Source organism: Natator depressus, chromosome 3 (assembly GCF_965152275.1).
Source record: "Natator depressus isolate rNatDep1 chromosome 3, rNatDep2.hap1, whole genome shotgun sequence".
Taxonomy (NCBI): domain Eukaryota; kingdom Metazoa; phylum Chordata; order Testudines; family Cheloniidae; genus Natator; species Natator depressus.
The window spans coordinates 195,945,384-195,966,587 of record NC_134236.1 but is presented as its reverse complement, the minus strand read 5'-3'; the positions used below and the strand labels follow the sequence as shown (position 1 = coordinate 195,966,587).

Sequence of the window (21,204 nt, the reverse complement as noted above, 5' to 3'; positions counted from 1 at the left end):
GACTCTCTCCTCCGGGGGACTGAGTCATCTATCTGCCGCCCTGACCGGGAAAACCGAGAAGTCTGCTGCTTGCCAGGGGCTAAGATTCGCGATGTGACGGAGAGACTGCCGAGACTCATCAAGCCCTCGGATCGCTACCCCTTCCTGCTTCTCCACGTGGGCACCAATGATACTGCCAAGAATGACCTTGAGTGGATCACTGCGGACTACGTGGCTCTGGGAAGAAGGATAAAGGAGTTGGAGGCGCAAGTGGTGTTCTCGTCCATCCTCCCCGTGGAAGGAAAAGGCCTGGGTAGGGACCGTCGAATCGTGGAAGTCAACGAATGGCTACACAGGTGGTGTCGGAGAGAAGGCTTTGGATTCTTTGACCATGGGATGGTGTTCCATGAAGGAGGAGTGCTGGGCAGAGACGGGCTCCATCTTACGAAGAGAGGGAAGAGCATCTTTGCCAGCAGGCTGGCTAACCTAGTGAGGAGGGTTTTAAACTAGGTTCACCGGGGGAAGGAGACCAAAGCCCTGAGGTAAGTGGGAAAGCGGGATACCGGGAGGAAGCACAGGCAGGAATGTCTGTGAGGGGAGGGCTCCTGCCTCATACTTGGAATGAGGGGCGATCAACAGGTTATCTCAAGTGCTTATATACAAATGCACAAAGCCTTGGAAACAAGCAGGGAGAACTGGAGGTCCTGGTGATGTCAAGGAACTATGACGTGATTGGAATAACAGAGACTTGGTGGGATAACTCACATGACTGGAGTACAGTCATGGATGGTTATAAACTGTTCAGGAAGGACAGGCAGGGCAGAAAAGGTGGGGGAGTAGCACTGTATGTAAGGGAGCAGTATGACTGCTCAGAGCTCCGGTACGAAACTGTGGAAAAACCTGAGTGTCTCTGGATTAAGTTTAGAAGTGTGTGCAACAAGAGTGATGTAGTGGTGGGAGTCTGCTATAGACCACCGGACCAGGGGGATGAGGTGGATGAGGCTTTCTTCCGGCAACTCACGGAAGCTACTAGATCGCATGCCCTGATTCTCATGGGTGACTTTAAATTTTCCTGATATCTGCTGGGAGAGCAATACAGCGGTGCATAGACAATCCAGGAAGTTTTTGGAAAGCGTAGGGGACAATTTCCTGGCGCAAGTGCTAGGGGAGCCAACTAGGGGGGGCGCTTTTCTTGACCTGCTGCTCACAAACCGGGTAGAATTAGTGGGGGAAGCAAAAGTGGATGGGAATCTGGGAGGCAGTGACCATGAGTTGGTTGAGTTCAGGATCCTGACTCAGGGAAGAAAGGTAAGCAGCAGGATACGGACCCTGGACTTCAGGAAAGCAGACTTCGACTCCCTCAGGGAACGGATGGGTAGGATCCCCTGGGGGACTATCATGAAGGGGAAGGGAGTCCAGGAGAGCTGGCTGTATTTCAAGGAATCCCTGTTGAGGTTACAGGGACAAACCATCCCGATGAGTCGAAAGAATAGTAAACATGGCAAGCGACCAGCTTGGCTTAATGGTGAAATCCTAGCGGATCTTAAACATAAAAAAGAAGCTTACAAGAAGTGGAAGGTTGGACATATGACCAGGGAAGAGTATAAAAATATTGCTCGGGCATGTAGGAAAGATATAAGGAGGGCCAAATCGCACCTGGAGCTGCAGCTAGCAAGAGATGTCAAGAGTAACAAGAAGGGTTTCTTCAGGTATGTTGGCAACAAGAAGAAAGCCAAGGAAAGTGTGGGCCCCTTACTGAATGAGGGAGGCAACCTAGTGACAGAGGATGTGGAAAAAGCTAATGTACTCAATGCTTTTTTTGCCTCTGTTTTCACTAACAAGGTCAGCTCCCAGACTGCTGCGCTGGGCATCACAGAATGGGGAAGAGATGGCCAGCCCTCTGTGGAGATAGAGGTGGTTAGGGACTATTTAGAAAAGCTGGATGTGCACAAGTCCATGGGGCCGGACGAGTTACATCCGAGAGTGCTGAAGGAATTGGCGGCTGTGATTGCAGAGCCCTTGGCCATTATCTTTGAAAACTCGTGGCGAACGGGGGAAGTCCCGGATGACTGGAAAAAGGCTAATGTAGTGCCAATCTTTAAAAAAGGGAAGAAGGAGGATCCTGGGAACTACAGGCCAGTCAGCCTCACCTCAGTCCCTGGAAAAATCATGGAGCAGGTCCTCAAAGAATCAATCCTGAAGCACTTACATGAGAGGAAAGTGATCAGGAACAGTCAGCATGGATTCACCAAGGGAAGGTCATGCCTGACTAATCTAATCGCCTTTTATGATGAGATTACTGGTTCTGTGGATGAAGGGAAAGCAGTGGATGTATTGTTTCTTGACTTTAGCAAAGCTTTTGACACGGTCTCCCACAGTATTCTTGTCAGCAAGTTAAGGAAGTATGGGCTAGATGAATGCACTATAAGGTGGGTAGAAAGCTGGCTAGATTGTCGGGCTCAACGGGTAGTGATAAATGGCTCCATGTCTAGTTGGCAGCCGGTGTCAAGTGGAGTGCCCCAGGGGTCGGTCCTGGGGCCGGTTTTGTTCAATATCTTCATAAATGATCTGGAGGATGGTGTGGATTGCACTCTCAGCAAATTTGCAGATGATACTAAACTGGGAGGAGTGGTAGATACGCTGGAGGGGAGGGATAGGATACAGAAGGACCTAGACAAATTGGAGGATTGGGCCAAAAGAAATCTGATGAGGTTCAATAAGGATAAGTGCAGGGTTCTGCACTTAGGATGGAAGAATCCAATGCACCGCTACAGACTAGGGACCGAATGGCTAGGCAGCAGTTCTGCGGAAAAGGACCTAGGGGTGACAGTGGACGAGAAGCTGGATATGAGTCAACAGTGTGCCCTTGTTGCCAAGAAGGCCAATGGCATTTTGGGATGTATAAGTAGGGGCATAGCGAGCAGATCGAGGGACGTGATCGTTCCCCTCTATTCGACACTGGTGAGGCCTCATCTGGAGTACTGTGTCCAGTTTTGGGCCCCACACTACAAGAAGGATGTGGATAAATTGGAGAGAGTCCAACGAAGGGCAACAAAAATGATTAGGGGTCTAGAGCACATGACTTATGAGGAGAGGCTGAGGGAGCTGGGATTGTTTAGTCTACAGAAGAGAAGAATGAGGGGGGATTTGATAGCTGCTTTCAACTACCTGAAAGGGGGTTCCAAAGAGGATGGCTCTAGACTGTTCTCAATGGTAGCAGATGACAGAACGAGGAGTAATGGTCTCAAGTTGCAATGGGGGAGGTTTAGATTGGATATTAGGAAAAACTTTTTCACTAAGAGGGTGGTGAAACACTGGAATGCGTTACCTAGGGAGGTGGTAGAATCTCCTTCCTTAGAGGTTTTTAAGGTCAGGCTTGACAAAGCCCTGGCTGGGATGATTTAACTGGGAATTGGTCCTGCTTCGAGCAGGGGGTTGGACTAGATGACCTTCTGGGGTCCCTTCCAACCCTGATATTCTATGATTCTATGCCTAAATTTAATTTCCCTGTTTTTTCAAGATCTGCTTTTAAAAGATAAACAGATCTTACACTTTGTTGTTATACGGGTGTCTCCCAGACAGCAGAGGCTAAATGTCTGTCGCTAACTGGTATAGATTCTCTGCAGGAGAGGCAGCAGTTGACTTCCAGGAATTCCAGCATACCCCAAAGATGATGACCCTCAAAGATAGCCCCTCGGAGGGGGAAGAGGAGGAAAAAAGGGTGTGTGTTAAAGAAAGAAAACCCCTTAAGATAATGTAAAATTAAAGCTAAGTTAAAAAAACAATAGGAAATTACTAAACTAAAATAATCAGTAAAGTCTAAGCTCTGAACTAAGTTCAATGCAGGTACTCTAGGTATTAAGTCTCAGGCTGAATGGCAGTTGAGAAAGAACTGAGGGAGTTTGCCTGAACAGCTCTACACATGCTCAGTACAGAGCATGAGGATGCCTGGAATGCATGTGTAGGCTAAACTGGCATTGTTACCAAAAATCTCTGATCCAAGGTGTATGGGACACAGGAAGTGGAGCACCCATAGGGATACTACTTGAAGAAGAACACACTATTGTGCATCAAGGTGATACATGGACCAGCACATGTTCCATCTTAACCCTATCCCAAGGCTCTCACACAAGCTGGAGTCATTCAGATCCAGTTTTTAGGAAGGAAACCTCTTGCATCTGAGATCAGATCCAAAACCCATTTTCCCGATCCTTTTCCTAGTCATGCAGAATTGTATACCACGCAAGTGTCAAATATGCTAACATTGGTCCTGCAATCTAATCCAATCAGGTCTGAGCTAGTCTTAAAGTTGGTGGAGTTTTTTTTTAGTTCAACTGGTGACTAACACATTTACCATCTGTGATGCTGTATGATTCAGTATGACCATTTATATCATTGATATTACCACTGTTATACAATTTCTGTGCAAAGTAGGTCATGTAAGGTGTCAATGGCAAAACTACAATCCATGATATACGATTATCCTGGTTAAATCCATGTATCATTTTTGTATCTAAAACTGTGAATACTGGCCACGGACTTGCATCTTATGCATGTATTGTATTCTGGGTAACACCCAGCAGATAAGGTTAACAGGGCTAGACAGCTATGTGATGACGGCCCATTAAGGACATTTCACTCTAGCAGTGAAGCCTTCCTATGGACGCCTCAGAAAGAAGAGGGGCAATGGCTGCCTCTGTGAGCCAACAAAGCATGTAAGGACATGTGATATGCTCATGTGATTCTGGACTCCATCTTGGGCCAGTAACTTTCCATAAACAGAGGCTGAGGAGCTTTGTTTCGAGACAGTAAATTCCATGCACATGACAAAGGATATAAAAAGCACCTGAGACATCTCCATTTTGCCTTCATTTCCTCCTTCATGTCTCTGGACTGGATTTCTAACAAAGAGACTTCGAACAAGGACTGACGACCCCCAACCTGTTTGGGTAATTTCCAGAAAAACTTCTGCAAGCTAGCAGTTTATTCCATCGCTGTTATCATCTTGACCTATGAACTCTGAAAAATCATCTGTATGCATATGACCTATTAACTTTTCATCTTATTTTATTATTAACTTTAGTTACTAAAGGATTAGCATCAGTGTGATTATTGGGTAAGATCTGAGTTATATATTGACCTGGCTAAGTGATCTCTTGGGATTGGAAGGGCCCTATATCTGATTAAATTGGTTTTCAATAACCACTCATCATAAAGTCCAGTGTCGGGCTGCTGAGCCAAGGGCTGGAATGCCTAGGAGACTGTTTTTGACTTCTTGTTAAGCACTGTGGTGACACGGAAGTTCACTTTTATTACTGACTTGGTATAGTCTAATGATAGAATAAGCATAAGCACCAGTTACGGATGAGTCTGTCTTATTTCTCAACAGTCTGTCCTGAATTTGGTATCCTTAGTTGTGACCCACTGAGGCTCGGTCATTCATGACACCATGATGAATCTTGCATTGAACGGTATGAAGCAACAAACAAATATGAACAGGATTTTACAGTTTATCCATGGTGAGCAATGGTCCTGTTCGTATACATTTTCAGACTGATGGGTTCAATTTCTTTTAAGTAATCTATAGCAGAATATGTCCCTTAGCCAAAAAAAGTCCAATACAGTGTGGAGCGATCACAGGCCTATTTATTTAGCTGCTTTGGTAACTCATAACAAACTAAAAGATGACGTGGGAAGAGCACCTAAACTAGACCGGTGTACATTTTTTTCAGCAAACAGCATTTTTGCAAAAAATGAATTTTGGAGGGCTCCAAAACAACTTGTGAATTAAAGTCAAATTCAATTAATTGCTTAGGTTGAAAAATATAAAAAGTAAAAATGTTTAGTTTAATCTTTTGCTCCAAAACAGTGTTGTGTTTTGAAATTTGCCTAATTTAAAAAAATTAAAAAAAATAAATAAAACCCCCACAGAACAAGGGCAAAAAAGCCACCCAAAGATGACTGATGCAAAATGAAAAAATAAAAAAAAAAAATGCCCCCTGAAAAATCAGTTATTTGCTCAATTCTAATACATACTATTCTATGAGTACAAGAAAGAAAGGAGAGTTACTTGCCTGTAGAATTCTCATAATTAAGGGGTTTGGGTTGGAAAAGCCTCTGTGATTATTTTTTTTTGTTACAAAAGCATTCTCCACTAAGACTTGAATGAGATATGAATATAAATGGAAAAATGGAAAATGATATATGCTGTAATGATTGTAATTTGTGCTGAACAAAACAGGTGACTAATATTCTTTTATAAAAGTATTATAATAGATATGCATTTTTAATATTACTGTTTTATTATTTTGCTTTCAATATTTATGGAAAGTGGCATCACTAAGACTAGCAAAGGGCTAAACAGGAAAATTAAAATTAATTCATCCTTTTATGAACTATATTTCATATATCATCTTCTTAATGCTTTTCTTTGTTTGACATAATTACACTGCATAAGGGCATCTTTATATGTATTATAATGCTTGCTGGTCACAAGCATTATAGTTAATACTGCAAACAGTTTCCATTCTAACCTTGTGTTCTCACACTAAATTTTCTGCAACATTCACCTTTTGAACTGCAATTTTCCGTTCTCCGCCATGCCATTCTCTGCCTTTAGATGAATATAATTCCCTGTATATATAATTTGGGAAACTGAACAAAATCCCCTTTCATTTCTCTGAGTCACAGGGCAATGACATAAAAACACATATTTTCAATTGCTAAAAAAATCTAAGTACACTGTTCATATTAGGAGGCATTCTTTAAGCATTAATTAAAATCAGTATGTTAGAGTTTATTTTGATTGTCACTGGGTAAAATTTTCAAAACTAGCAACGGGATTAGGATCTTTAATCACTTAGGTGTTTTTGAAATGTTAACCAAACACGGATAATTGCCAGTTAGTTGCCTTTAAAATGATCTACAGTAAGAATCCATAGGAGGACAAAAACTTGTCTTCACAAAATAATAGTACAGAGTTATGTACGATACTGGTTTAATTGATAAATTGTATTAACTAATTTAATTCTTGTTCATATATCTTGAATTTACTTTTTGTAACTTTCTTTAGTTCACCACTGAATTTTGGTTTGGTTAATAAAACTTATAAAACCTGAGTAAGTCTCAAATTTATTGACTAAGGTCCCAATTCTACACTGAACTCATTGCAGAATCAGGGCTTTTGCCTTAATAACAGATTTCAAACAAAATCATTAGAAATATTTGACAAGTGTTTAAGTAATTTAAGCATTGTGTTTTAAGCCTCGTTTACACAGTACATCAAAATAATCCAAAATCCACACTGGTGCATACAAAACACACATGCTGCATATGCCTGCACAGTAAGTATGCATTTACTGATGCCAGTAATTTACACGCTACAATGGCAAAACCAGCAGAGTTTTGGTCTCAATAGCTCTGAAGCAAGGAGCTTTCAAGTTCTGCTGGCACAGCAATTTATAAAATCCAGAAGCTCATTAGCTGTATGGCAATGGGCTTAAAAGCTCCGCAAGTAAGTAGCACAAGACTATTTCTCTCCTCACCCTTTTTCTGCTTAAATAATCCCAGGAGATTAAATACAAAAAGCTGTGTGAATGAAACTACAGCTGCACAGTTAAAAATTGGAAAGTCAGGAAATGGAATATTTAAGGTTCCAAAAGAAACAGGGGCAAAAGGATTTTGAAAAAACCCAGAAGAGTTTAAATAGGTGTTTAATTTTTTCCCCGTACAAAAGCTAAATTGATCAACCAAGTCCCCTCAGCCCCAGACAATGGGAAAGTAAAGGGCCTGAAGAGGGATGGGGCCAGCCTCCAACTTTTGAGCATGTGCTCACATTCCTGCCACTCCCAAAGTGTGTGTGCCCCGCCCCCCAGTGTAACATCCCTTGCCATTTGGTCAAGATCACTTTGATGGGTTGTTCCCCCCAGACAGGGCCTGGAAGACTTAAGATGGCTAACTGGGCCAATTAACTGCCCAGGCTGCACCTGGAGAAGGAGACAGGAAGCAGGGTATTAAGTAGAACAGGTTCAGCTGAGCAGGAACAGGCAGGGCCTATATAAACCAGAAAGATGGCAACAGAAGGGGATGGAGGGAAGGAGTCTTCAGCCGCTCCCTGGAAGAAGGGAGGGGTATCTGGGGCTACTGGCAGGTAGCCTACAGTTACTCCCTGGGAGGAGGGAGTGTGGCTTAGCAAGCCAAAAGAAGGGAGAGAGCCAGAGAAGTAGGCAAGGCTCAGGGGAAAGAGCAGAGAGATATGGAGTAGGTCAAACATAGGCTGTCAATGAGAGGGCCCCTGAGTTGGGACCTAGAGAAGAGGGTGGGCCCAGGTCCCCCTACCAGCCGCTGACAAAGTGGCACTGGTGAGCAAGCAAGAAGAAAGACTTCCTGAGCCCATTTACCAAGAAGGACTATGATACCCCGGAAGGGGGGTGAACATATATGGTGACCTGGCTGGAGGGCCGAGTCATGAAGAGGAGGCTGCAGGTCTTGGCGTGAGAGGGGTCCACAGGGTGAGGGGACAATGGGAGAGATGCAGCGGAGGGCGTAACACCTGGCTGGAGCTAATCCTCAGGATGACCAGCAGGAAGTGCCACCAGCAGTGAATGAACCCTGTGACAATCACCATAAGTGTACACGGCACTTTACAACACAAGAGAGTTCCCACCCGGGTGAACTAACAGTGTCAGTTAACAAAAGCAGAGGACACATAATGACAGAGTGAGTAGTTCATGCATCTTCAGGCTTATTTATTATATTTTCATATTATCATTAATATGATCATTTATATACCTTCCTGAAAAAGTTTTGAGAAGGGCCTTACAACCCTCTTCAAGGATACTTTGGAAAAAAACTATTATTTTTATAAGTTAATATCAAAGGCTTAAATAAAGCTAGGTGTTTATGTATAATGTGTGGTTAAAAAAAAGTGGAGGGGGCTTCACTAGTACATTAAATGCTTTAGGGGAACAACGTATGGGAATAATAATTTCATAGTGTGTAGAGTCTCAATTTAATATGAATAAAATCATTTGGCAGTTTATATCCCAGCACGCCAAGAAAAAAAAAGTTCTACATCTGTGCATCAGTACCTCTGAGCTCTTTCAGAAACATTTTCTGCTCTGAGTCAGAAATAATTCGTATAATCATAGCAAACAAGTAGAGAAAGGCCTATTAACAACCACAGTTGGCAATAACCTTAGGTCCCGTCAAACAATAACACAATAATCTGTCAGACAAAGGCTTCTGATAAGTGGAGGTCATTGACCTCAGAAATGAAGAGGTGGTATCTCAGGAACATACAACTATTATTCACACTACCGACAGTGTCTTTCCTCTGGAAGGCTAGATTGATAAAACACTGACAATACCATTATTGCAGAAACACTTTCCTGGAGGTTATAAAATGCAATCTTTATTGTTTGAGACATAATGCAATTTGAAATTCCATAGCCTCTACAGAGTATCACTGCAATAATGGTTCCCAGTTCCAATTACCCAGGGTTCAGTACACTTATTCATGGAATGTTCTCTGTAGTACGTCCCAGCCAATTCACATGCCTGGATTGATTAAAGGGATCACATGCTACACAGACCTCTCCTGAAGGCACAAGTTTACGCTATGCACTCTGCTCCTTCAACCTGGATATTCTGTAGCCAATCAGTTATGCAAAAGTATAAAGACAAGCTGGGTGGGGAGGAAGGTGCAGAGGGGAAGGGTTAGCTTAATCACTGCACAAAATCCTTTGAAAATAAATATAAGTGCATGCATATGCTCAGCTACTGCACGTTAGAAGATGAAACTATAAAAATACTGTAGGGAATAAAAGTTCCCAACTTCCAAATGAAGAAACAACATGGGAACCATATAAATATAAAATTGATGTGTCTTTTATAATTTTTTTTTTTTTTTTTTTTACAAGCACCAAGGTAAAAGTAAGTAGCTTCAGTAGTGGAGTGCTCTTGCCTGCATGCCTCATGTCCTCCTATTTTAATTAAAAAGGTATTTAATATTTTTAATGGAAACTGCATATTTTTAAAGACACACACTAGCAAGAATAAGAAATCCTTCAATTCAACCATCGAGTGCTTCCCTCAGTAATGTTTAGAGGAACAGTGAGCAAAAAAGTCCCAGAGGAAGATTGACAGTAGGCTGGCCTTCACTACAGGAAGATCAATGCTGCTGCAATTGATGTAGCGGGGGTCAATTTAGTGGGTCTAGTGAAGACCCGCTAAATCGACCGCAGAGCGCACTCCGGTCAACCCTGGTACTCCAGCTCCCCGAGAAGATTAAGGTAATTTGACCAGAGAGCGTCTCCCATCGATACCCCAGTGTCTTCACTGTGCTGCAAGTTGACCTAAGCTACATCAACTCCAGCTGTGTTATTCACATAGCTGGAGTAGTACAACTTAGGCTGACTAACCCTGGTAGTGAAAACAAGCCCAGTGTCCCTCCTTGACCGAAGCCTACATTGATAACCATAGGCCAGATCATGCCAGTACATAGGGACATAAGAGGGAAAAAAGACCCCCCAACCTGGATGCTGATAAATGGACACCCAGACCTTGAGTTCAGGCATGAGAGATAAATAGGGACTTACTACTTGTCCTTCTGTGCTCACATCCCACCCACCTGTTTTTTGGGCACCAGACAGGGAGTAACCCAAATGTGACGGTCAGTTTTGCCATAAGAGGGTGATTACTACACCAGAAATCTGCCTGTCTGAAGCAAGGTGGGGAGCAGGGAAGGAATCTTTTCCTGCACTACCCTCTACTTGGGGAAAATTGTAAAAATATGATTTGGCACTACATTAAAAGGGCTGCTTTAAAAAAAAAAGAGAAAGAATTCAGCTCTAAAAGTTCTTGCTTCTCAACTAAGGTTGTCAGGCTTCTTCATTGAAAAAAAACAAAAAAAACCCCAGAACACTTTAATTACAAGTGTTGCTATATCTGAAAGGCACGTATTGTCTGGATTAAAATTCCAAAGGTAATTAAAGAATCAATGTAAGAAAAAATCCTGAGACTGTCTACGACTATTGCGCACACTTTATACAATACACACGGTTAACACCAAAGTACAGTATTGTCTGTAGCACATAAAAATCTCACACTGGTGCATGCCACTTTGGTCTTTTAAAATTTCCCTGCAACACATTTCAATTAGCTAAATTCAATCCGTTATCAAAATCTATTTATTAATCTAATTTTAAACGTGCTGCTACGTAAAATAATTTACTGCATATTTTGAGACTGTAGGACATGAAGCAGTTCCTCTTTCTGAAATGTTAGACATTCTACCTTTCCAATAAATCAGTTTTTCAGTACATTCCTTTCGGGAATTCACTGGCAGTAACACAAACTGCAAGATCGGCAAATTATTAAAATACTGATGTAGTAATTCAAGTGCAGCAACCAATGAGTTGTAAAGTTCACTTCCAAAAGCAGGGCACTGTATACATTAAACATGTACACAATATTTTCTGTTTATAATAAATAATTTGGAGTTGGAAGGTGAACTACATGAAATAATTCAACTCAAATAGATTTTTATGCAGCTGCTTTTCGGAACTGAATTTATTTGGAATAATTCAGGGATGTAACTTTTCCAAATTTTAAATTTATGCACTTGTTTAATAATTCAGTGACAACTTATATCAGAGAGGGATCAGCAGAAACGTCTGGGTGATTTTCAATTAAACAGAGATAGCTCCTTTACATGTTGCAAATTACGTTTAAAAGTAGTACAATTCAAAAGGTATTTTAAATAAAGGTAAAATATTGGAGGCCATACAGAACTCACCTATTTAATGTAAGTATTGCTATTCCCAGGGGGGATACACACACACAATGACATGGTCACTGCCCCAAGGTATGTTAACATCTAGAAATTATCTATGGCTATTGTCCAAACAGCTTCCTCACCTGAGTTTGTTCAGAACCTTTGCTACTAGAAATACCAAAGAAAGTCAATGCATTGGAGTCAATGCATAAAATCAGGTATATGAGTTGAGAGTAGAGCGGTTTGGAAAATTTTGGATGGAACTTTTTTTTGTTGGAAAATTCTGATTTGTCAAAAGTGATATTTCTGCTAAACTTTTCAAGCTCAACAAAAAATAAAAAAATCCCACACTCCACCCTGCTTGCCTCACATTCATTATGATTTAGTAAGCAGGTTTCTTTTCTGTTATCCCCCACCCCCAACTTCCTTAAATAAGCATGTTTCACAAAAGAGAGACAGCACAGTTTGTGGCCATACTGATAACTAGAAATCAAGTGTAGATGTTATCAAACACCTCTTTTCCCATAAATTGGTCACTTATTATTTGTAGTGCTGAAAGTTGCAAGATAGAATTGGGTCCCCACCATGTCAGGTGCTGTAAAACAAACACACACAAACACACACACACGATGACATGGTCACTGCTCCAAGGTATGTTAACATCTAGAAATTATCTATGGCTATATACAAATGGAAACAACCTGTCACTTTGGTAACTAAATAAGTACTAAAAAGACCACAGTGATTAAAGTTATAGTGTCATTGTTTAGAAATAAATGTGATTATACATTCTCTCTTAAATAGAATATATTTTAAACCAAAAATTATTACTATGCTGTTTTAAGAAAGTATCTCATATTTTACGAAAATATCATGTACCATGAGATATGGTAATGACTAATATACTGTGGCTGATAGACAGTGAAAATAGTTAAGAAGGGAACATGTATGTCAGTTTATATTATCATCAGCCACATGGTTAAACAAGTATTTCATTAATAAAACAACCTTAGACCAGTCCCAAAAATTTTACTAGCCATGTGTATCAAAATGGAAAGTCTGTCAACAACAAACCAGCATCGAGTATATTGATCTTGTAAGTATGATGAAGGGAAGGGGCTAGAGAAAAGAGGAAAATTGCTTTCTATTTCAAACATATATTCTCCAGAGGAGAAGCGATAATTACTTATGTGTAATTATTGTTCTTTGACGATATATAGACGTACTACAGCTCAATACTGGTAGGCAACTAGCTCAATACTGGTAGGAAACTCTAGTTCTAAGCGGCAAGCTCCAGCAGGGGGCATCACTTGCAACCCTGTAGTGGAGTTGCAATGACACCTAGAGCTTTCAATTATCACTGCGTTTGAAGCAAAAAGGGGAAATTTGTGAAATTTGGAAAAATAATAATTAAAGGATTATAGAACGTTCCACTCTGAGGGTGGTCAATCTGGTTATATCTCATCAGATAACGTTAACTATGTTATCTCTTATCCAAAGATGCATGTTGTAATAGATTCCTACTCTAAGTGCTATCTCACAACAATACATAAGTACACCACACAAAGATATCGCAACAGACAGTAAAAGACATACTGCAAGGAAAAACATACGTTAAATTACATTTAAAATATAGGGGAAAGAGGGAGCTAAGATATCTTAAAAATATGTACCGCAAAATTAGGCGGTGGCAAGAGAAATAAGTTCTGTAACACCAGCAAGCCTGACTTCGATTTTTGCTCAGGCAGTGATCAAACAATAATGCTTCATGAGATGTGCAGCAAATGCCATATTGCTGCCCTGCAAATATTCTAGAGTGTATCTCAAAAAGGAGCTCTTATCTCATTCAAAAAGGGTACGATAATACTCCATGACACAAGGGGCTTTTCAGAGCAACAGGCTCTTCCTGAATCTGATAATTATATATTGCAGAGAAGATAGTCTCCCTTCAACAGCTATGGAATGTAATGTCAGGGAAGATGTCTGTAACCCAGACTCAGATGATAACTATTCAAGCATGGGGTTTGTTTTTGGAGGAAGGCAGGAGGTGCATGCAGATGGCTCTGCATAGGTAGATTTTATGAGCAGCTAAGAGGATTTATCACACCAAACCTCGCACCTCTGCTCTCTCATGAGCTATGCCGGGACATTGGGGATCCCAGGCTGGGATCTAGATGGGGAATCTGGTTTGGTGTGGTGAGGTGAGATACAACACGACTCAGTCTAATGGAACTTGACACTGCTATCAATAACAGGGCTGACAACCTCATTTGTATCAGGCAACAGGATGTCGTTAGATTGTCCAAACAGCTTCCTCACCTGAGTTTGTTCAGAACCTTTGCTACTAGAAATACCAAAGAAAGTCAATGCATTGGAGTCAATGCATAAAATCAGGTATATGAGTTGAGAGTAGAGCGGTTTGGAAAATTTTGGATGGAACTTTTTTTGTTGGAAAATTCTGATTTGTCAAAAGTGATATTTCTGCTAAACTTTTCAAGCTCAACAAAATTTCATTTAGAAATTGAATAATAGCATTCGGATAAGGTTAAATGGGAATATTTTGACTTTGTTTTGAAATGAATTTTCATTTCAACTATTTTAATTCTATATTATACAGTGTAGTATAAAATGAGTCAAAACTAGAAACAATGTTGGGTTTTAGGAATTACATTTTGGGGAAATTTCAGTTGGGAGAGGGAGGAACAATTTTTTTTTAATTATGGAAATTCCTGCAAAATGGAAAATTTGTGTTTCTCTCCAGGTCTGTTTTAGACTTTTGACCTCAGACCCTTCCAAATTGCTTAGGTTCTTCTATTTATAGGAAATGCCAGGAGAGGGAAGGAGAACATCTCAGGGCCTGGCAAGCCCACAGTAATTTCTATTGCATGGTCACTCTGAAATATACCAGACATGTTTGCCTGTGATGTGCCTCACACAAGGATACTTCTTGAAGCTGCTGGGATGTTTTTTCTATGACATCCAAGGAAGAGAGGGTAATGAGGCGGCAAAAAAATTCAAAAATCAAATGTTAAGAGTGAAGACTAGAATGTTATAACACACACTGTGGTGAACTAAGGCATTACCCCTCAACAAAGGCTCAATACTCAAAACCTCTGAGGTGTCCAGACAGAACAATCTTATATTTTATAGCAACCTGCAAGGAACTATTATAAAAGGATAACTAAGGAACAGAAGAAATTGTCAAGATGACTCAATGAGACAACAGGTATGTTGCAGTCAGCTGCAGGGACCAAGTCCAGTCAGCCCTAAGAAAGAAATTAATGGTTAGAGGCAACACATTGTTGACAATGCAATGATTATCTTGCTGGACCCAGTGACTTTGGAACCTCAAACTACCGCAGGAGCCTGTGAGTCCTATGCAAGGAGCACAGATCTGAGAATAAGGATCTTAGACAGCATATATATTTTGAAAGCATCTTTCTTTTCAAGCCTCACTTCCACTCTATCCCTCAAAAGAAGCTTCTGAGTGACTTACCTCTGGGTATTTTAACTTTAAAGTTTTATGCATTTCTCGAAAACGACTGTACCGCCTGAATACTGTCCAGGTCTCATCCAGGACTGTTATCTATTCACCAGAAAACAAAAACAACAAAAAAAAACAGTTTGTCATTAAAATGAATGCAGCAAACAGAGTTGCTATATAAAGCAGGCAACATTAGTTCCCATACGTAACACTACATATTTTGATAAGTTTACTTAATTTTTCTGTTGTTATGGTGGCAGAATATATTGGGGGGAAAAGCACAACTGGCTTTTGACAAAATTATTTGCTTGATTTCACAGACAAGAAATCTTTAACCATATTTATTCAGTGACAGAGATTGAACACTTTTATTGCATATTCTAGAGTGGCTTCACAAATCTGTATGCATGTGAAAATACTCTCTCAAAACCTTCCACTGTGTAGTTATGGTGCCTTTAGATACCAACATTATTATTTAAAATAATGAATGGGATAATCCATTACACCATAGCACACAGCACTGGTTTTGTGTCACTATACATATATATATTACGCACATTCACATTGTAAATTATTGCATGAGAGTGTATTTAACATTTGTAAAAGGTACATTGTAACAGTCCTGTAATTTTCTAGGTTTCAATTGAAAATATTTCTTCAAAACGCAATATATGCACCCTTACTCACATGGGTGTACACCTTACTCGTAAGAGTAGTTTCACGTACGCCAACAGGATTATTCCTTGAGTAGGTACTTATAAATGTCACTAAGGGTGGCACAACCTATCCCAAGAGGTTGGGAAAACCCGAACTCCTTGCTTCAACTGAGAAATTATTTGACATAAAGTACGTTTTTCATTCTCTGAAATTAGTAGAAATGATCGCAATTCCAAAGTCTTAACATATATACATACCTGGTATTAAATTAAATATATTAACCTGGTTAACAAGAGGTATAGCACTTGAACTTCCGATGTTATGCATGGAGGGCAAAGATAAACACGTCAACAAAATTTATTCCAGAAAGAACTGGGTTTGGCTTTTAACCCCAAAGTAAATCTAAAATAACTACTGTTCACTATTGATCATATAGTGTAGTTACAGCACTGGAGAAAAGCAGACAAGATGGAATAATAGGGGAGGGGGAAAAGAACTTGGAACAGCAAAACCAGAAGGAGCTTGTGTATGAGTTCCTTATTTGGTCACAGCTAACTCATTAATATCATATAAATTATGACCTTGTCATTCCCTCTTGATGTGCATACAACAGTGGAATTACATAGTGACAACATTTTGCAAAAGGAAAAATAAATGTGCATTGTGTAACATAGGAACTAGAAAAAATAAGGGTATGTAACAAATTGATCTCAAGATATTCAGTTCTCTTTTTAACATCGTTGAGAATGTGAGTTTTCTACTACTTTAAGTCCTTAATAAGCAAATTCATTACGATTCCCTTCTTTGAAAGTTATTTTTTTAATAAAAAAATTGATCACAAATATGATCAAAGGCTACTTAAACATAATAAAAATTTCTGCATGACACACTGCATTTCCTTATAAACAATTCATACCCAATTGCATCTCACAATTTTTTTTTAATAAAATGTCTTAAGGATTTAAGAATCAGCTGAATGCATTTACAGTATATATTTCAGACTGTAAACAGTGAATGAACAGTTTGCTGTACTAAAGAATGTTAATCTTTTAGACAAAATAGTTTATAATTTACCTAGATAACAATATCAGCCTCAGAATCTAAGCAAATATTAGACTATAAGAGGATGTCATTCACAATGCAAAAATGATACCGATGATAATAATTAACTAATGTTTGAGCAGCTATAATGTTCAGGTCATTTCATTGTTTGTTTTAATTATATATTTCAGGGATTATAAATTAACAGTAAAATTTCACTCTGGGCTGACACTCTTAAGCTTACAAGATCTCAGTCCAGAAATGACTTTTGCCCTTATTCTAAGTTTCAGTGAAAAAAAAAAAAATGTCTTAGCAGGCCCAAAACATTCACGGCCCTCTGGACCACACACTTGTGGAAGAGCACTGACGTCAATGTGCCAGAAATGCTTGTCAACGTATCTTGCTCTGCATCTGAGAACTGCATAAGTTCCAGGAAAGCAAAGAATTACTCAAATCAAACTGCCTCAAGAGGACTCCAAATTCCAATTATTATTTCGCACCTCCATCCTGTGAGACTTTACCAAAGCTTAATGACTCTATTATCTATATTGCTAGATGCTAGACTGGGTTGAGGTAAGTAGAAGGCAGGATTGAGAAGCTATGTTCCAAGGTTATTTTAAAAATGAAGGCATTACCTCCAACGGTCCTTTGGTGGGTAGGGTCAGGTGGTTGCTCTAAGTCATATGGACCCTTTCTCTAGTGTCAAACCAGCAGCCAGAGAAAGTAAAAAACTTCAAACCATTGCTATTTTAACATTCTTCCTTGGTTAGCTGGTGTTCTGTCACCCAGGCAATGATACTCTCTCCACACCCTCAATACTGAGATTTTTAAGTGGCTCAATTTCAGCGTTTGGCAAGATCCTCATATTCCCAAAAGCTCAATAATCCTACTGGATGTTAGGACAGGACAGACTCAGACTACACGCACAAAGAAAGGGTGGTTGCGGAAAACCTAATGTAACTTTCTATAGCCACTACAGAGGGCCTGTTCCAACCAATGTAGTCAAAAGAGTAATTTACTTTTATGGGAGCTGGACTGCTCTAGTGAGAGCATAGCTTCTGTGGCTACACAGCCAAGAACATCTGCAGAACTTCCCTAGAGCAGTAGCACGTAAAGTTAATTTGGGCTGGACTGGGCAGGTCATTTTTGTGCTGCTGCAGTTCAAAAATCAAATTTTATATCTGAAACATAGGGACTGTTAGTCCATATACAGAGGCTATGGGTGAAACTCTCAAAAGGCTGACCTGCAGAATAGAATTTAGTTCCTAACTCAGAATGATGCTTTTTTAAATTTTATGGCATATTCTGCCACAGTTTATTTTAAAACAATTTTATATCATCAGTGTTAGTATCTGTATACAGAGGATAATGTATTTTTTCCATAACATTTTAAACAACATTGTGACACGCAGTGCAATACTAAATATGGATTTATGAGGAAAACAGCAGCTATTTTTGGAACCCTTATAGTCTATCAAGTTAAATATATTTTTGACTTTATTACAAAAACTAATACATTAATATTTAATTTAATAGTTTAAAACTGTAGTTTTATTTCTGCTCTAGATTAAACAGGATTATTTCCTGCCTGAAAATTAGGTTTATGGAACGAGAATACGACAATGTGGACTGCTGAACTTTTCTTCTGCTTGGTGACAGAGGGTCAACAGTCTAATCAACATTTTATGTTGATTTCCTATCGAGGCACTCAAAAGAAAACTGTAGTCATTGTCTTTTTTTTTTTTTTTAAGACACAAAAACAACAGTGAAAAAAGTAATTAAAAAATGTGCCCTATCCTGAAGCCAACAGAAAGGGAGATAAAAAGGTAGGAGAAAGCGTAGCCTACTGAATTATTTTTGTGAAATTATAGTGCTGTTATTGTCACTGTGAAAATTAACAGTCCCTCAACTCACCAGATGTGCTCCTTGAAAATAACCTCTGCAAGCTCTATTTACAAAATTAAGTTATACTAATTTTACTCCTGTTAGCATAGCAGAACCAGATCCAGCACTGCAGAACCAGATCTGTTATAGGTGAGTGAGCTGAATTCTTCTCTGGTTCATTTATCACCTGCAGAATTAAGTTTGATGCTATTTTACAATACTTTTCCCAGAGCATAATCACCCTTTAGGACTTTAAGTCTACAAGCAGCATCAGCCAAGAGGTCCAAATGGTATATAGTAAGTGAAGGAGTGTGAGGAAGTTCCAAACGGCTACTCTGCAGATCTTTTCCTTGGAGAAAAATTCCATCTCCACCAATGACATTAACTATGGCACTCGTCGAATAGGACTTTAATATGGCGGGACAGGTGACTCATTTGGCCTTCAAGTCAGTATGTTTTTGATCCAGTGATGGGAAAAGCTGAAAACCTTGTTTACATTTTTGTTTCTGCCACAATCTATGAACTCGGTATCTGAAGATCTAAAATTCAATGGTCCTAAATTATAACTAGATTTACACAGATCTGTTTCTTGGAAGACATTTTTGACTAAAATATTGAGCAAAGAATTTAAAGGTGAACTGAGGATTTTAAAAAAAATGTATTTATATTTATTGGATTTAGGAGGCTGTGAGTGAGATATTTTCTCTAAAAAACAGAGGTTAATGATCTCTTTCTGCCTCATACTAATCTTTGGAGTTGTCTTTTGGAGTCAGTGAAATCCCTGCCTGGAGGAGTCTAAATTTTGAGGGAATCCAGTACACTCTGAGCCTGTGGATGAATTGTGACATCTGGCAGCTATCAGTGGCATTATATCCACCACAAACTTCCTCCTGGATGCACGCCAATTGCCTGCCTCTAGAGTGGGCCTCCCTGCTGAACATCCATTGTGGCTTCTGGTCAAAACCTATGGGCAGCACAATAACATGAGAGCAAGCATGGATTGAGAGCAAGTGACTCTTGCGTTCCAATCCCAGTCCCAATACAGACATGCTCTGAGGCTTTAGTCAAGTTATTTAAATAATCAACTAACTTCACTTATGTTAATATGGTTATTTGGATTCTCTAAGGAATGCATACAAAACTGCCTGGCAGATGGGAGTTTATATGGAAAACTATCCATTGGCACGGTGTAGGAAAGATATTAATGTTAGCAACTACCACTAAACACCAGCATAAGTGGCTGGACTTCACCTCTCCTGTTGCAGAAGAGGCTGGTGCTGGCCTAAGGATTCTCTGTTTTATAGAAAATGAATCAATTCAATGTGGGGTCTCAAGTCTAGGATCTCCTGAAAATCATAAGGTAGGTCTCGTGCGCAATGGTTTCATCATGATGGACTAGAGTTAGCTAACTATGAGAGTGAAGGGACCATTTAAAAGGCCCACTCCAAAACACTAAGACTCACCTATGGATGGACAAGGTGCTAAGCCAACCTGCACTAGAAAATAATGTTTTGTCTTGATGATATACTACAGTTTAGCTAGAAGTGAACTTATTTAAGGACTGCCTACTAGATTGAAGGACTTATGAATATTTAGACTAAAGGTGCTGCCAAGATCCCCTGAATTGGTCACTCTTCTTTGTGATACCAGGGAAGGAATTTATCTATTTTGTGCCAGCAGAAGACGTTTTTTCACCCTCATTTCTTGATTTTGTTTCTTCAAATTATGGTAATATCTAGGATGTTGCCACATACTAATTTAAGTATCTGCTGATAAAAATGTACATTCCCAAAGATTCACAGATGCGGCTTGCTTATCTTTAGAAGTTCTCTGACAGTTCAACTTGTATCTGAGTCAGAGTTTGAGGGCTGTAAGGTGCAGGAAAGTCATAGTTTTGTGGTAGGAAAAGAGCAATAAAAGCTTGAGCAGTTTGTTAGGAGACCAACAGCAGAAGTAGGACTAGGGAAAAAATCTCACTCTGATAAAAGAGAAATTTAGATCTAAATTTGGGAGAAAGAAAAGACCTTCAGGTGATGAGTTATTTCAGCAGCTAGTAATCTTCCCTGGCTATGAGGGGCATCCATGAAATAAACAGGGTAGAACCTTCCTTTCCTTAACAGATTTATAGATTTTAAGACTAAAGGGAAGCATTACATCGTCTATGTATGTGGAAAAGACTATCTAGAAAAGGTTGAGAGAAAATTACCTCTCCCAAATCCTATCCTATAGTAACCCTAAACTATTAATAACCTTGGGACTTGACAGAATGTTTTCATTCTATTAAGGAAGTAACTAAGCATCAACCTAACTTCACCTGATGGAGAATAGACTTTGAGGGACACCACTTGAGAGGCAGTCAGTATGGATTTAAAAATGCTATATC

The 21,204-nt window shown here is 39.7% G+C and overlaps 2 protein-coding genes across 4 annotated transcripts in view; one reads left to right on the top strand and one right to left on the bottom strand.

The window, feature by feature from the left end:
• The window catches only part of KIF16B (kinesin family member 16B), a 274,972-nt gene that overhangs the window by 75,127 nt on the left and 178,641 nt on the right, over positions 1 to 21,204 (bottom strand). For all 3 annotated transcript variants that reach the window (XM_074949615.1, XM_074949617.1, XM_074949616.1), the window contains one exon: positions 15,252 to 15,341. In XM_074949615.1, coding sequence (XP_074805716.1) covers positions 15,252 to 15,341 — 90 coding nt within the window. The remainder of the gene's footprint in view (positions 1 to 15,251; positions 15,342 to 21,204) is intronic.
• The window catches only part of MACROD2 (mono-ADP ribosylhydrolase 2), a 1,526,954-nt gene that overhangs the window by 1,471,347 nt on the left and 34,403 nt on the right, over positions 1 to 21,204 (top strand). The gene's annotated exons all lie outside the window — the stretch shown is intronic.